The sequence below is a fragment of the Thalassophryne amazonica genome, chromosome 21 (genome assembly GCF_902500255.1).
Source record: "Thalassophryne amazonica chromosome 21, fThaAma1.1, whole genome shotgun sequence".
NCBI lineage: Eukaryota > Metazoa > Chordata > Actinopteri > Batrachoidiformes > Batrachoididae > Thalassophryne > Thalassophryne amazonica.
Window position 1 is genome coordinate 1,960,867 of NC_047123.1, and position 18,313 is coordinate 1,979,179.

General features: G+C 45.5%; 2 protein-coding genes across 2 annotated transcripts in view; both read right to left on the reverse strand.

Moving 5' to 3' along the window:
- Positions 1-14,960, reverse strand: part of LOC117502727 (ephrin type-A receptor 7-like) — a 56,535-nt gene extending 41,575 nt beyond the window's left edge. The window contains exon 1 of the mRNA XM_034161826.1: positions 14,853-14,960. The gene's annotated coding sequence lies outside the window, so the exon portion shown is untranslated. The remainder of the gene's footprint in view (positions 1-14,852) is intronic.
- Positions 12,516-14,920, reverse strand: LOC117502728 (ephrin type-A receptor 7-like). Its single transcript, XM_034161827.1, is given in 5 exon segments — positions 12,516-12,757; positions 12,760-12,981; positions 12,984-13,306; positions 13,756-13,820; positions 14,772-14,920. Coding segments are annotated over 3 exon segments (744 nt in total). The 5' UTR covers positions 13,285-13,306; positions 13,756-13,820; positions 14,772-14,920; the 3' UTR covers positions 12,516-12,536.
- Positions 14,961-18,313: the final 3,353 nt, after the last annotated feature.

Genomic DNA, 18,313 nt, shown 5'->3' on the forward strand with positions numbered 1-18,313 from the left:
GTTACACATCCAACAAAATGACACCGTCAGGCCCGACTCCACAATCGGCTCAAAACGACATCACTCGGTTTGATTAGATACTAGCTCAAAAACATTGCCAAGTCTGACTCAAGCAGGAAAACTGATTTTCCAGAAATGACTCAAAAGTGACTCATCTTCAAACTGACCAGTCAAATTAATATTTAGTTTTAGACAAATATTTAGCAGCTGCAGATGTTATCTGATGACATCACAAGGTCAAATGTGGATTTTCCGATGAAATCAATAACATGGATTTGAGGGTTTAACTGTTGGGAAAGTGTAGGTACACGGACCCACAACAGGGGGCGCAAATGAACGGACAATGGAGGAAGTCAAATACAACACTTTACTGTTGTGAAAGGGCACAACAAACACAACAGATTACAACAATAGACAAAAGGTCAAATCACAAAAGGTGTCGTGTGGGCAGGCTCGAAGATAGAAGACGTCTGTCCAAAGTAGAACCGGAACCACACGATTTCCTCCGCCACCAGACCCCGGGAATACTGGAACCGCCAAGTCCCGAACTCCCAGGTGGCCACTGCCTCCGCGTGTCGGATCTGGTACTGCTGGCGAGGAACAAAAAAACAATTAAATGTGGGCGCGTTTACACCCAGCAATCCACACGGCAGGAAAACCAACTCCACCTCTTGTTGGAAAAAGAGTCTGTTATACAATACACAAAAAGTCACAAAAGGTTACTGTCGAATAAATCTCACAGCCAGCTGAGAACGTTACCTTCCTGGTAAAGCGATATCTCAGCAAAGAGGTGGAGATGACGTCTTGCTGATATACTGATGCTGATCAGATGAGTGGTGACAGCTGTCATAGGTGATGAGTGTCAGCTGTCACCCCAGCTACTCCTGTTAGGCGGCAGCGCCCTCTGGTGCCTGGAGCCCGCACTCCAGGCAGGGTGCCCTCTGGTGGTGGTGGGCCAGCAGTACCTCCTCTTCAGCGGCCCACACAACATTAACAGCAGGTTTTGAGCTCTCGGCTCTGCTGCTGATTAGCAGCAAAGAGTCTGAGGTTTTAAAATGAGTAGCTTCAGATTAAACTCAGTTCAGCAGCTGGTGTGCAGGAGCGACTCGTCGGAGCGACTCATCGGAGCTGGAGCTTTCTGACACGGATTCTCTGTGACATGGAAAATGCCCTCGCCTAATCGCCTTTTGTTTGCTTCATTTAACACTCATGCAAACAGGACAGAGGACCCTCACGGCCCGGCAGCTTCCTCTGATGGCCGAGGCGGTCGAGTCTAAAAGCAGCTCTGCATTCTGAGGGTCCAAAGGTCTCAGTGAGCCAAAGACCCCTGCAGGCCGAGCCAAATCTGCACTGAAAATGTCCTCAGTCAGCAGCCGTCCTGATCCAGCCCCCACCGGACCAAATCCCCCTCCTGGACCCAGGGAGGGAACGAAAGGCGCTTTCCCACTGCAAGAACCAGATCCTGGGGACTGAGCCGTCCGGCTTCCAGGGCTGTGCACCAGAACAAGGAATAGTTCCTGTTTGAGTTCCTGCCATAAAAGAAGGTCCTGGTCTTTGTGTAAACGTGAAGTCGGGTTCTCAGATTGGGTTTTCTTCATGTCTGTTGGTGCAGCAGATCACTTTTCCTCACACACTCTATCGTCTCTGGAGTTAATTATTTTTAGGATGTGAGCCTGTTTTTTTTATCTTACTGGTCGTCCGCTGACGGGTTTAAATCATCTGCTGTCCAGCTGCATTCAGACATAATCAATCAATTCAGAGCTTTTAACACAATCTGACGTCTCCTGACATCCACATAATGAAAGTCGAACGTTTCACTTCACCCTCTCGCTCCCGCAATGTTTTTTCTTTCTTTTTTTGTTTGTGCTCTTGATGTCTTTTTTTCCTGACTTGGACCCTGACCGCTGGCACGAGCCTTTGGTGTTGTTAAAACATCTCAGTTACTCCTGTTCCACCACAGACGGCTGCATTGCTGAAGGCAACATGTTGTGTAAAAAGGTATAAATCTTTGTGATCCACCTGATGGAAACCGGCTGCCGTGAAACTCCTGAATCAGGGCTGCTAATTTGTGACTCGTGGGCCAAGATTGGCTTGCTGTCATTTTATCTGGACCAGGGTGTCTGGAGTTAAACTTTAAATAAGACGTGGGTGCACGTGCACCCTGAGATCTGCCAGTCACCACTGGAGGGATTCTGAGAATAAAATTTTATTGATCACCACATGGTGTTTTGACCCGTGCAGTCGACAGCGAGTCACTCGTGAAACTGAAACTGATCTTCGTCTTTGCGTTTTCATTAATATGCTTGTGTGATGATTTTTTTCTACTTGTTCATTGGTAAAAGTGACACAATAAACAGAAAAATACACATTTAATCAATGTGTTTGTGAACTCATTATGAATTTTTTACTGAGGATTCAAAGCCTGATAGGTAAGAAGTAATTACATTTTCTGAATGCTGTCATGCTCTATTAAGGATCACCAGTAATCACAATGGATCAACACGCTCAGTTGCGACCTCCACGACATGAGGTGAAATGAAGGTGGTGCGTGACATTCGTGGAAGATTTTTTTGACAGCCAAAAACATGCTTCACGAATACCACGCACTGTTACGAAACCCATTCAGATGCATCACATTAAGAATGTCGGGAATGTGCCACAAATGACAGAAAAATGACATTTGGAACACTTCCTGCCGATGTGTAAACGTAGCATAGCATTGAATGAATTTTCAAAAATTCATATCTCTGTGAAAAAAAACAAATTTCTTTCATATTTGACAGCATTATGTAGGATGCTATCCTTTATCAACTGACAAAGTTTGTTTGTTTGTTTGTTTTTAATTGATGATTAATCTTTGCAGGCCACCTGTATGACAGGATTACAGATATAAGAATAATAACTTTAGGTTTTGTGTTTCTCACCGCCTCATGTTTTTCTGCACTGTGCACCTCATGGGTTTTTTGTTTGTTGTTGTTGTTTTGTTGTTTTTTGTGTGAGTACCACCAGGTAAATAAATAAATAAAAATGTGGGAAAGTGGAGTTTATATCTGAGTCTTTTTGGCCCAACTCAACAAAAAGTATCTGGGGTGAAAATTCTAAAATACCTAAAACAGTTCCAACTAATAAATCAGTATTTCAGTCCTGGTTCCTGGTTCCTGCAGATGGAACACTCATAGTACCACTTTGATCTGGTGCGAGTCCCTGGGCCTTAGGATCATCTGGATACTCACATAAAAACCAACCTGATGTGTACCAGATGATCAGCGCACTATCACGTGTCTGACATCACTCTGCGCCGCCATTCTGCACATCGGACACAGCGCACAATGTTTCACTACATCTGAGAATTTTATTTTTTTGTAATAAGTGAAACTCAATGAAATATGTAGATGATTACATTTTTGACTGAAATGTCACACAAGAAATTCTATACAAATCAAACGTCAGCGCCCCCTTCTGTCCTGGAGGAACCAGACCAACAGACCAAAGATGTGGCTACATATTACTACCAGTACTAATACAACTACAACTAATACTACTAACACCACTACTACTGCAACATTCATTCATTTTCATTTATTCCAACTACTGGAGCATGAACAACAACAACAACAACAATAATAATAATAATAATGATAATCTATCAATAGAGAATGACATCACACACACATCATTTCTGCAACACTGTAATTTTTTAGATCAAAAATATGAACTTCCTTCTACAAAACACAGAAGAAAATGACGCATCATGTGCTGTGGAAATTTCAGCAGATTGTTCATCAACCACCACGTCCAGTTCTGCTCCATCCTGCCTGTATTTACTGTCCTTGAGCACTGAACAAGATGCCTGTTCTGGTTCTGTAGGTGGTCAGCAGCCTGCAGGACTCATCCCACAGGCGCAGTGGAAGCATTCATGCTCTGGTTAGTGTAAAAACTCAACCAGCTCCAAACCTCACGAGGGTGGAGTCTGTGATCCCACCACACGGAACAACGAGTGCAACCCGACCTGCATCCCGCCGTCTATACGTGCAGCTGGGTCAGAGTATCCTCACTGAGACCATGTTCAGTTTGTCGGATATTTAAAAGGACTTCAGTTCAGAGAGATTTTCTGTCTGCTTTTTGTTTGTGTGTTTGTGTGTAAAGGAGCAGAAAGAAAGGCTGATCTGTGCGGGACAACGGGGGCGCCTGAAGGCAGCACAGACGACGGCACGCTGCGTTTGTCTTCCTGAGAACAGATGCAGAGCAACAGTGTGGTTTTCTCTCATTAGCACACATTAAACCACAACGACTTCCTTCAAAGATCTAAAGAAGAAGGACTGTTTGAAATTGTGATTTTGCAAACTGTACTAACGACTTCCAGATCCAACACCCCCCCTCAAGGAGTAAGGGTTTTTTCCCAGGATACTGGTTCTGTCAACACATCAGATTAAAGCCAAATGTTTGATTTTCTGTGCGAAAACTTTTCAGGCTCATTGACAATTTTTGTCTCGGAGCTGTTCTCATTCACACGCTGATCACATGATCGATGCTCACGCGTACGGGACGGCAGACCTCATCTGAAACACCACTTCAATTCACTGAGAAAGAGGAGAATGAAGACGTACTGGGACCTGGGACCTGGACCTGCTCCACGTTTGGGGCAGTTCGTCGGCTCGTGTGAACAGAAAACACTCCGGCTCCTCACACAAAGGCGGCGGTGGTAAGAAGGTGACCTCTGTGACTCTGTGTCAGATGGTGTTATTTCCAAGGTGACACCAGGCGCCACATTTGGCCCTGCAGAAGGTCACTGAATATTACCTTCATTTCCACATGGCTGCAGTGTCGCGGCGCCGCACAATGGAAGCAGGCGCTGCGTTCAGTAACATGAGCGCTGCAGCTGACAGGCCGCTGTCAGGACAGAAGATGGATGATGGCAGTAGTTGACCCCTGATCACCAGAGGAGACACCTCTCCGGCCCCTCCGCCTGCATGACAATAGGCCCCCCCCCCTCGCCCTCACTTGCACTAACAGGTTGAGACGTCTCCCTGCTTCCATACTTCTTACAACTGCAAGCTCTGGCCTGTTTTACTGCTTCAAACGGAGGCACAGATGTCTTCTTTAGCACCGCTGGCCTGCTGGCCGCCTGAGAGGGATGTGATCAGACAGGCGAACCGTTTGGTGTCCGCTGTCGGGTGAAAGTGATCTGTGACGGGGTCCGGGGTCCCGGCAGCAGGGACGCCCCTGTTGTCCACCGGGAGGCTTCAGACCAATGCCTCTGTTCTTCAATCTTCCTCTAAGAGGAAAATCAATAACTTATTATATAACTTCACACCTTTTCACACTTCCAGAGGACACACAACTTCAAACCAGCGCCGAGCTGCTGCAGGAAAATCTGCTTTTTCTCCCGCGGCCACGATAAAATCAAGACGACTCAGCAAACAGCAGCCGCTCAGGATTTACACAAAACCGGACATGAACACACCGCAAAACGCAGAGTTACACACACACACAGATAGACACACACACACACACACAGATAGACACACACAGACACACAGATAGACACACACACACAGATAGACACACACAGACACACAGATAGACACACACACACAGACACAGACACACACACATATAGACACACACATGCACACACACACACACACACACAGATAGACACACACGCACACACAGACACACACAAACACACAGATAGACACACACACGCACACACACACACACAGATAGACACACACAGACGCACACAGAGACACAGACACAGATAGACAGACACACATGCACACACAGACAAACACACAGATAGACACACACACAGATAGAAACACACACACACACAAACACACACACACACAGATAGACACACACAGACACACAGATAGACACACACACAGACACACACACACAGATAGAAACACACACACACAGACACACACACAGATATACACACACACAGACACACACAGATAGACACGCGCGCGCACACACACACAGACACACACAGATAGACACACACACACAGACACACACACAGATATACACACACACAGACACACACAGATAGACACACGCGCGCGCACACACAAACAGACACACACAGATAGACACACACACACAGACACAGACACAGATAGACACACACACAGATAGAAACACACACACACAGACACAGACACAGATAGACACACACACACACACACACACACACGCACACAGAGACACACAGACACAGATAGACAGACAGACACACACACATGCACACACAGACAAACACACAGACACACACACACAGACAGACAGACACACACACGCACACACAGAGACACACATACACACAGATAGACACACATACGCGCGCACACACACACACAGACAGACACACACACGCGCACACACACAGACAGACACGCACACACACACAGACACACAGATCGACACACACACGCGCACACACACACACACACAGATAGACACACACAGATAGACACGTGCGCACACACACACACACACACAGATAGACACACACACACAGATAGACACACACACACACACACACATATAGACACACATGCACACACACACACACACACACAGATAGACACACACACGCACACACAGACACACACAAACACACAGATAGACACACACACGCACACACACACACACACACAGATAGACACACACAGACACGCACACAGAGACACACAGACACAGACAGACAGACACACACACATGCACACACAGACAAACACACAGACACACACACACAGATAGACACACACACATGCACACGCAGACACACAGACACACACACATATAGACACACACATGCACACACAGACACACACACACACAGATAGACACACACGCACACACAAACACACAGATAGACACACGCACACACACACACACACACACACTCACACACACACAGATAGACACACACACACACACACACACAGACATGCACACAGAGACACACAGACACAGATACACACACACATGCACACACACACAAACACACAGACACACACACAGACACACACACATGCACACACAGACACACACACAGACAGACAGACACACACACACACACACACACACACAGACAGACACACTGTGTGGAGTTTGTGTGTTCTCCCCGTGTTTGTGTGGGTTCCCTCCAGGTGCTCCGGCTTCCTTCCACATCCACAGACACACTGGTGGAATGGAAACTTTAAACTGTCTGTAGGTGTGAATGTGTTTGTGTGTCTGTACGTGACCCTGTGACAGACTGGCGTCCTGACCAGGGTGAACACGCCTCACACCCTCTGACTGCTGGGATAGGCTCCACCCCCATGACCTTTAACTGGAGTAAGCAGTTGAAGACAAGTGAGTGGGTGTTACACCTTTAATATTATAATATATTTAATAATGTAATTTCATATGCCAATAAATAATATTTAACTTAACCTCTATTTAACCAGGTTAGTCCCATTGAGACCGAGATCTCTTTTGTAGGGGCGACCTGGACAATTATAAAGTTTCCAATAAATCTAACCTGTGTGTCTGTGGATGTGGGAGGAAGCCGGAGCAGCCGGAGGGAACCCACACACACACAGGGAGAACACGCAAACTCCACACAGAAAGGACACAGGTGGGAATCGAACCCATGACCTTCTTGATGTGAGGTAACAGTGCTAATCACTAATCCACTGTGCTGCAATAATAATAATCATCATCATCATCATAAAAAGATGAAGAATACTTGTCATTTGTGGGTAATATTTATATATTTTCTTGAATTAATTTTAAAAAGTTTGCTTTTCTATACATTTTTGGTTGGGCCCATTTTGTACAGTGGTCCACTCACAGCCTGACTCCATCCTCAGTCAGGGAGGTGACCCACTGATTCAGGCCTCAGGTTCTGGAGAGGACAGACTCATGGACGTATTTACCTGCCTGAAGGAATGTGGAATGTGGAAAATGTCCATCAGAATTTTCTGAACTCTAATTTGAAGTCTTAGGGTCACATCACACTCAGCACGAATGAGCAGGAATCGAGCCCAATCAGCCAGAATCAGAAAAAAAATCCAAACTTTGAGGTGCAGTTGGGAGACACTGGGACAGACATGTACGAGTGGGCGAATCCCTTCTTGACTGATCTGTGCACATCCCGTGCATTTGCTTACGAATGCAGATCAACTGTATTTGGAACACAGTAGGAATACCCAGAATGCAGTGAGAATAACAAGAATGCACTTCTCAAAATTTCAGTTGGAGGGGTTCAGGTTCATTGTTTCAAGTGTTTCTGCGCGTCTATGTGGTCTTGACCCAAGTGCACACATGGTGGTGTGTTTGCTTTTGTTCACCACTGGGGGCAGCACCACCAACGCAGCATGGACACTCAAAGGAGGAGAAAAACGGGACTGGATGCAGAACTTTTTTTCCTGGAAGTGTGAAACCTGCAGTCACTCTAACCATAATAATCTCTGAAACAAACCCCCTCTTTGATCCGGCTATGAGGGCAGCGCGAGCGGACGTCATGCGCCCCGGCCCGTTATCGTCTTATTTCTTTGTGCTGAATTCACCGAGATTCTTTGTGTTTGAAGTAAATGTTGAGCTACTCCGATTTCTCAGTTAATCACATTTAAAGCCGACACACTGTTACGCGGCTGAACAACACGTCAGTGCGTCATTTGATTACCCATAATTCTGAAGTGACGCCGACGTGCAGCAGTCTGAGCGTCAAACCTCAGATCAGCTCAGACTGCAAACATGAAAAACGCTTAAAGCGCTCACTCTTCCCTCGGACGGATCCTGCGAACACGTCCGCTGTCAGGGTGAATAAAAGAAGAAAATCTGAAGGTGACGGTTTGAGACATGAAAACGGTTAAATAACGTTTATGTTGGTTTACTTTCAGAAATATAAAAAGGCTCCTTTAAGACATTAATCCAATCACATAAATGAAAATATTAACGTCTGGCAGTGACTCGGTTAGTTTGGACCTCTGGATGCAGCTGTGCCGCCGTGAACAGACTTCCTGCCATGCCCAGGAAGAGGAGGAGCCACATTACAGTAATTGGTCTGATCCAGTCCTCGTGGCTCTCTGGGGATGTTTCACGTCTGTGGTCTACATTATTCAGCTCCAGTGGCTGTATTCAGTGTATTAAGGCGATTGGTGATCAATCACGTCGCGGCGTTTGAGGACCTCCTGACTGCTGCTTCCTGCTTCATTTGAAATGCTAAACGCCGTGTTTTTTGGACCTACTGGCTTCCTACCTGTGAGCCTCAACCATCAATCAGTCTGCAGCTAAACCTTGTGTCGGGTGCCCTGACAGTGGAGACGGATGACGGCGGCGTTTTGCAGGACGCCGCATGTCCTCATTACTCCTCTTGTTAGCTCACACTGATAGCGGCGACACACGGCGGGTTTGATCTGTTGTCCTGCGCCCATGAACGGATTCTATTTTCACGGCACGCAGCTCTTTGCAGGAGGAACCCTGTGCACACACAGAGTGCGCCGAACGCAGCAGGCGGGAGAAAACCGCCACAGAACTGCCTGACAGCGAGTGAAAGAGTGAAGGACGAGGCTCCCAGTCGCCTGGCGGTGATGCAATGAGTGGATCTCAGCAGGTTTCTGAGGAGGCCTCTGCAGCCACATGAGTGACGGCTCTATGCAGTCTGTGCTGCGGCGTGCACGCTCAAACAGGACTCCGTGACACTGACGCTCATCAGATCGTTGATCAACTGCGCAACGATTCTAAGTAAACTAACTTGAGTAAAAAGTGCTGATCAGTTGATACAGCAGAGGTGAAGCTCGGAAAGGTTGCAGACTGGGATCTGATCCACAGAGGATCATCCAGTGACCTACAGACGCACACCGACTGACAGACATACGGTGGCCTACAGATGCACTGACAGATATACGGTGACCTACACACGCACAGCGACTGACAGACATACGGTGGCCTACACACACACAGTGACTGACAGATATACGGTGGCCTACAGACGCACAATGTCTGACAGATATACGCTGACCTACAGATGCACAACAACTGACAGATATACGCTGACCTACACACGCACAGTGACTGACAGATATACGGTGACCTACAGATGCACAACAACTGACAGATATACGGTGACCTACACACGCACAGCGACTGACAGATATACGGTGGCCTACAGATGCACAGCGACTGATGGATATACGTGACCTACAGATGCACAACAACTGACAGACATATGGTGACCTACACACGCACAGTGACTGACAGACATACGGTGGCCTACAGATGCACAACGACTGACAGATATACAGTGACCTACAGATGCACAACAACTGACAGATATACGGTGACCTACACACGCACAGCGACTGACATATACAGTGGCCTACAGATGCACAACAACTGACAGATATACGGTGACCAACAGACGCACAGTGACTGACAGATATACGGTGACCTACACACGCACAGCGACTGACAGATATACAGTGACCTACAGATGCACAACAACTGACAGATATACGGTGACCAACAGACGCACAGTGACTGACAGATATACGGTGACCTACACACGCACAGTGACTGACAGATATACAGTGACCTACAGATGCACAACAACTGACAGATATACGGTGACCTACAGATGCACAATGACTGACAGATATACAGTGACCTACAGATGCACAACAACTGACAGATATACGGTGACCTACAGATGCACAACGACTGACAGATATACGGTGACCTACAGATGCACAACGACTGACAGATACACGGTGACCTACACACGCACAGTGACTGATAGCTATATGGTGACCTACAGATGCACAACGACTGACAGATATACAGTGACTGACAGACATACAGTGACTGACAGACATACAGCGACTGACAGACATACAGTAGCCTACAGACACACGGCGACTGACAGAGAAATGGTGGCCTACAGACGCACGGTTGACTGACAGGACATACGGTGGCCCATAGCTGTGCCTTGAGCTTTAATGAACAGAAAGAGCAGTGTTTGACATGAATCTGGGCTGTGATGTCACACTGTTTTCTCAGCAGGAATAAATCCTGTTTTGTGTTTGTTTTTGACCCGCAGGCACATGTGAAAATAATAAGCAGCTCCTGACGTCGCGGTGTTAAGCACTGCTCTGAATGACACGGCCTAATATATTTCATAGCCCCCTCCCTCAGCAGGTTCCCTAATGGACGACAGCATGACATCAAAGCTCGTCTGCTCGGGACGCTTATTTCTTCCTCGACACATTCCGGCTGCTCCTCCTAAGCTGCTTACATCCAGGTCACCCAATTTGGAGGGACCTGGACTGACAGGTCCTCATCCTCCACCAACAAAGTCATTTTTATCTTTAGTCGGGTTTAATGAATCCTTTATGTGTATTTTAAACGTGAATACTGATGTAAAGCGACCTAAACTCCACAGTACTGGGTCAGAGACCGGAGCTGGACTGAAGTCCCTGCAGACGTCCTCTTGACCTGTATTCTGTAAGCGGTGGCTCGCTGCCTGGAGGAGGAGCTCCAGCTGAGGAGCTGCTCTCAAATGATCATCAAATCTCAGTGTCAACACGTTTATGAGCCTCGGAAGGTTTTCAGAGATGACCCAAAAATGATTCCACCAGTTTTAAAGTTGCTGCTGTGCACACTCACTCACTTTACTCTCTGAGTGTTTTTTGTTTGTTTGTTTGTTTGTTTGTTTACTGCCTGTTTGATTAATTTTGTTTTGTTTTTATTGCCTGCTTGGTTGATGTTTGTTTGTTTTGTTGCTTTTTGTCTGCTTCGTTGTTTCTGTTTGCTTGCTTACTGCCTGTTTGGTTATTTTTGTTTTGTTTGACGGTTGTTTTCCCTTTACTATCTGCTTGGTTGGCTGATCTTTAATGTTGTTTGTTTAGTTGGTTGGTTGTTTGATTTTTGGTCTGTTTGGGTGATTTTGTTTGTTTGTTTACTGCCTGTTTATTTATTTTGTTTTTGTTTTGTTTTAGAGGGTTTACTGTCTGTTTGGTTATTTTTATGTTGTTTTGTCTGTTTTGGTGTTTTGTTTTTTGTATTTTTGGTGTTTTGTTTTTGTTTGATTTCTGCCTGTTTTGTTATTTTTTATTTGTTCTTGTTTTTTTACTGTCTGTGTTGTTGTTTTGGTTTGTATGTTTGTTGGCATTTTTTTTTTTTTTTGCTTATTTTGCTTTTGTTTAGTTTTGGGTTTTTTATTGTCTGATTGGGTATTTTAGTTTTGGGGGGGTTGCTTTTTGTGTTTTGTTTTTGTTTATTGCCTGCTTGGTTATTTTTGATTTGGTCTTGGCTTTTTACGATCTCTTGGTTGTTTTTGTTGTTTTGTCTGTTTGAGTGTTTTTGTTTTGTTGTTTTTTTGTGTGTGTTTTGTTTACTTGCCTGCTGGTTATTTTTGACTTGTTCTTGGGGTTTTTTAATGTCTGTTTGGCTTTCTTTTTTTTTTTGTCTGTTTTGTTTTTTGCTTTTGTTTTATTTTGGGGGTTTGTCTGTTTGGTTGTTGTTGTTTTGTCTGTTTAGGGGCATTTTTGTTTGTTTCTTTTTGGTGTTTGTTTTTGTGTGATACTGTGACATGAAAGTGTGACGTTAACACAAAAGTAGCGCTGCAGACACTCACGTTCACACGTGTCTCCTTTCTGGTGGAATCCGGCTCTGCACACACATTTCCCAATGGGCACCAGCCACTCCCCCTCCGCGCTGCAGTGCATCTTGGGAGAGCTCTCTGCCTCCTCCTCGCGTCGTTCACACACATGCCCTCGACCTCTACCAGCGAGGAGAACTCTGATCCCGTCACGGTGTCTGGGAACGTGGCCAGGTTCTCGATGATAGACCAACACTTCTTGTAGTACACTTTGACAGACACCAGGGCGATGCACGCCCCTACATCCTGGAAGGCCAGGTAAAAACCTCGCCGCGACAGCGGCCCGATAATTCGCACTTCTGTGTTCAGCTTCATCTTCTCTCTCCCAAATCGCCCTGCGTGAAGCTTTCGTCTGCAGCGATGGTGTCGATCTTCACGTACTGGCTCTCCCGTAAGCCCCTCCCAACCTCTGAATCGGTTTCCTGGTAATATAAGTTGAATGTTTCCTTGCATGTTCCCACCACGCCGGGCAGACTGTTACAATCCCTCAGTGTGAACTTCAGTTCAACAAAAATTCTCTGGGCATCACCTTTCTCAATCCAGTTAGTCCGCAGCCAGTTGTTCTGATTGGGCTCCATAACTTGACACACCTGGTAGGTGCGGATTGGTGTGTAGTTTCTCATCCAGTCCGCTGATCTCTTCCCACTGAAACAACACACACACACACAGTCAGTCAACATCTCCACATCTGGCCCTGACCCAGGAAACCACCAATCACTGGACCAGGACCCATCTGACCCTGATCCTTTAGGAATCTGTCTGTCAGCAGATTCATCCCAAAACTTTCAGCATCAACAAACTCTGTCTGAACTGTTGGATCTGGATCTGGATCATTTCTAAAGATGTTTTAAGGGGATTTCTCAAAGCTGACAGTAAAAATTGATTTTTTTTTTCCCTCTCTTTCTACATTTTTTTTTTCTTCTCCACTTTCTCTTTCACTGTTTATTTGGTGAATCGGCAGCTGAGGGCTTTAGTCAAATGCAGCTTGATAACGTTGAATGAGCAGAAAGTTCAAACTGGTGATGCTGGAATGTGTTTCTGCGCTCTGAACGCGTTTGTGCGCCAGCAGCGCTGCGGACATGGCGCACACTTACCCCGTTGGGAGGATAGGAGATCCACTCCAGTTCTGTCTGCTGCGCCTTGGAGTCCAACAGGATCACTGTGACAGGAGAGGCAGCTGGTTACATCTCACAGGACTGAATTACCGACACGTCCGTCGCGCTTTTACGCGTGACCTCATTTCTCCAAACATGCGATACGGGACGACGGCTGCTGCGTGCGCATCAACTTCTGCGCAAATTAAGACATCGACGCGCCGCACGACGGAGGACAGCGCGTGGATTCCATTCAGGTTGCACGCAGACATTCTCTGATCTGATAGTTTTCTCCCGTTTTCTCCGCGTCCTGGCGCACGTACACGCGCTCCAGCTGGTACGTGTTGGTCGACAAAGTGTAACCGGAGCTTTAACGTGCGGACCGATTCGGACCGTTCGGTGGAAGTGTGCGGAGCGCAGCACGCTGCGGGTCCCGCGCGTCAAGAGGTTCTTTCTATTCACCGTCTAAAACCGCAGATTAGCGCCGACAATTTACACTTCAGTCCGTGGTGAAAAACATCCAGCAAGCCTGATTTTCTCTCTTGAATAATCCGTTCACGGAGACACGGTTCACACGTTCATCTGGTTTCATTTAAGCCTCGATCAGGTAACTTCAGATGTTTCGATTTTCTGACGTATTTTTCCGGATCCAGACTACAGGACCACCACAGTCCACTTCAGCGGAGAAATGCGGAGAAAACGGTCCAACACGGCGAACTGATCCGCGGTTATTACCTGTTATTACCCGGTTATTACCTGGTGTTATTGATTGGTGTCAGATTTATATTTAATAACATTAACAGCGGAATAAATCGACAGTTATTGCGCCTTTAACGGCCGTGCGTAAATTTGCGCAGCTCGGCGCGCTTTCCGCATAAAAAAAGGAGCTTTGTCACTTTGGATCAACAACAGAAGAGCCGCACGGACTGCGGTTCTGATGGGTTCAGGTTCGAGAGCTCCCAGGATGCGATGCGTTCGGGTTTGCGGTCTGAAGAGGTCCAAAGTTTAAAACTTACCTTCCTTGACGTTCTGCGCAGCGCCGCTGTCTACGTACGAACATAAAAGAAGGAAAAGTGTAATCCACAGAACCGGACTGGACCCGGACGGCATGGTGCGGCTGTGAAGCTCCATCTAGACCCGACTGGCTCTGCCACCGTCTTGTGCGCTTCCCATTTACGACACTGAAGCGGTTCGATTTCCAGCAGCCTTCCGCTCCAGACTCAGTCCGCGCCGCTGTCACTCAGCCTGACGAGCGGGGGCCGCAGCCAATCACAGCCTGGGAAGCCTCCCTGCAGGAGACGTCATCAGCACGTCCACCCAATGAGCGCGTGGAAGCGGAGCTCTGACGAGCCGCTGTCTGGATATTTTTGGTTTTCTGCAACGAAAAAGAGAGAAAAAAAAACATTAAGTGTAACAACAAAAAGTGAGAAATAAATCAAACCAAAGATTCGAAATTTACCTTCAAATATTTTAAATGAATTTACATTTCCCAATGTGTGAGGTTATTTTGTAAAAAACAAAAAACAAAACAAAAAAAAAAAAACATCGAAAATGTGCCACGTTCTCCCTCTGCGGTAACTTTTAACATGAAACATATGGAAACCTGCAGCTCTGCGTCTTTAACATGAATTTTAAGTAGAAATAAAATACAGATGAGTTAATTCCACGAGTTAATTTTAATATGAACTAAATAGAACTTTGCAGCTCTGTAATCCTGAAATGACTGTAAAGGTCAAACTAATGGAAACTATTTCGTGTGTCTTTATAAGGACTTTTAATCTGAAATATATAGAAACCCACAGACACCTGCAGCTCTGTCTTTCTAATACATTTTAATTAGAAATATAAAATCTGACGTTTTGACAGGACTTTCTGTCGTCAATTTTAATTTGAAAAAAATGGAATTTTCCAGCTCTATATGTTTTATATGGATTATTATTATTGTCTGAAATGTATAGAAACATAATTTTTGTTTTTATAATTAATCTTAATTAGAATGAAAGATCACTATGTCTGTAGAGATTTTATTGTGAAATAAATAGAATTCTGAGGCTGTATATATCACTAAACTGCTTTCTTATATCTTTAATTGTTTTTTTAATGATGTTTAATGTGCAACTGTAAATTTCATGTTGATTTTGTGTGTGTGTGTGTGTGTGTGTGTGTGTGTGTGTGTGTGTGTGTGTGTGTGTGTGTGTGTGTGTGTGTGTGTGTGTGTGTGTGTGTGTGTGTGCGTGCGCAGATTACTAATGTTTTATCATATTCACATAGTGCAGAAACTAGTGGGGCACTGATTCCATGCACAGCTCCAAAGGTGTCATGTACGAGGTCTGTCCATAAAGTATAGGTCCTTTTTATTTTTTTCAAAAACTATATGGATTTCATTCATATGTTTTTACGTCAGACATGCTTGAACCCTCGTGCGCATGCGTGGGTTTTTCCACGCCTGTCGGTGACGTCATTCGCCTGTGAGCACTCCTTGTGGGAGGAGTCGTCCAGCCCCTCGTCGGAATTCCTTTGTCTGGGAAGTTGCTGAGAGACTGGCGCTTTGTTTGATCAAAATTTTTTCTAAACCTGTGAGACACATCGAAGTGGACACGGTTCAAAAATTAAGCTGGTTTTCGGTGAAAATTTTAACGGCTGATGAGAGATTTTGAGGTGACACTGTCGCTTTAAGGACTTCCCACGGTGCGAGACGTTGCGCAGCGCTCTCAGGTGCCGTCGTCAGCCTGTTTCAAGCTGAAAACCTCCACATTTCAGGCTCTATTGATCCAGGACGTCGTGAGAGAACAGAGAAGTTTCAGAAGAAGTCGGTTTCAGCATTTATCCGGATATTCCACTGTTAAAGGAGATTTTTTTAATGAAAGACATGCGGGCGGATTGCAGCGTCGGCTCGCTGATCAAACAAAGCGCCAGTCTCTCAGCAACTTCTCAGACAAAGGAATTCCAACGAGGGGCTGGACGACTCCTCCCACAAGGAGTGCTCACAGGCGGATGACGTCACCGACAGGCGTGGAAAAACTCACGCATGCGCACGAGGGTTCAAGCATGTCTGACGTAAAAACATATGAATGAAATCCATATAGTTTTTGAAAAAAATAAAAAGGACCTATACTTTATTGACAGACCTTATATATATATATATATTTATATATATATGTGTGTGTGTGTGTGTGTGTGTGTGTGTGTGTGTGTGTGTGTGTGTGTGTGTGTGTGTGTGTGTGTGTGTGTGTGTGTTTTCTATTAATTTGTTTAATTAATTTATTTTTATTTTGGGGGGGAATGTCTGGATTTTTCCAGGGATTTCTGTGTAAGTCAGTCAGTTTGTGCTGGTGGGATGTGAGCTCATGTCCTCTTTGATGTTGATATTATTAAAGTGACGTGCTCTTTAATCTCTGAGTGTTGCTCTTACTTCGGGGGCGGCCCCGTGAGAGTGAGCATTGAGGCGACAGGATTTATTACTGCTCTGCTGCTTCCTGCCCACAGATTGAACCACTGGGTTTTAAAATAGCAAAGATAAACAAAAAAGCACAATTAAAAAGTTAATTTGCACTTTCTCAGATGACTCGGTGTATCGCTTAAAAAATGAAAGCATGAAGCTGAACTCATTATGTCTTTACATACAAAACGTTTACTGCACTTTGCTAATTAATCTTCATTACGGGCACAAATATTGATGAATAAACTGTGTACATAAAAACGGACAGAAGCAGACAAGGACTCACTTCAAGGTTTGTTTACCGCTGCATTTTTTATTTGTTTGCTTTGATTATTATGCAAATTGTTGCTAATCATCTTTGCCCTTCATACGTCACAAGTCCTGCTCTCAGCTCTGATTAGGGGTTATTAAAGTCATCTGGAGGAGTGTTTGCTTTAAGCCACTTCTTACGTTACACTTTTTGATGATTTCAGTGGAACACTACAAACATTGTAAATTTTACTTCACAACCAGATTTGAAAGAAAACCAAAAGCTCATTTACTGACATCAACAAAGTGACTTTATATTTACAAATTATTTTTAAAAAACAAACTTTAAATATGTTTTTCAGGAAGTTCTTATGACTTTGCACATCAGGCGACGCCCTGTCAGGGGTCGTGACCCAGGATTGGTCAGTGTCAGACTGGAGAACGGATGCAGGTCCACAGACCTGTGGAATGGAATCAGTGCGGCTGCTTTGAGGAGACAAAGTCCACTAACTCTCCCTGCACATTTATTTTTAGCTGAACCACACACACACAGTTCCCAGTTTTTGACACCACTCTGGACACGGTCTTGTTCACGCTGTCATACTTACACGTGCTCACTGTTGCCATGGTATCTTCTAATTAAAGCGTCTGTGGAAGTGACACTTGGGGGTGTTCGTCTGGACCCTGACAGGAGTGAAGCCCTTGTTTTTCCTTTTTCTCAGGCTAACAGAGTAAGTGCAGCGTGTGGCCGTGTGTCAAAGGTCATGTGGAGCCCAGGGACGTGGTGCAGCGTTCCAGGCTAATTCAGCTTCAGGTGGTCATAATGAGGGCAGGGCTGCAGGACGACACAGCTGTGGTGCTCTGACTGCA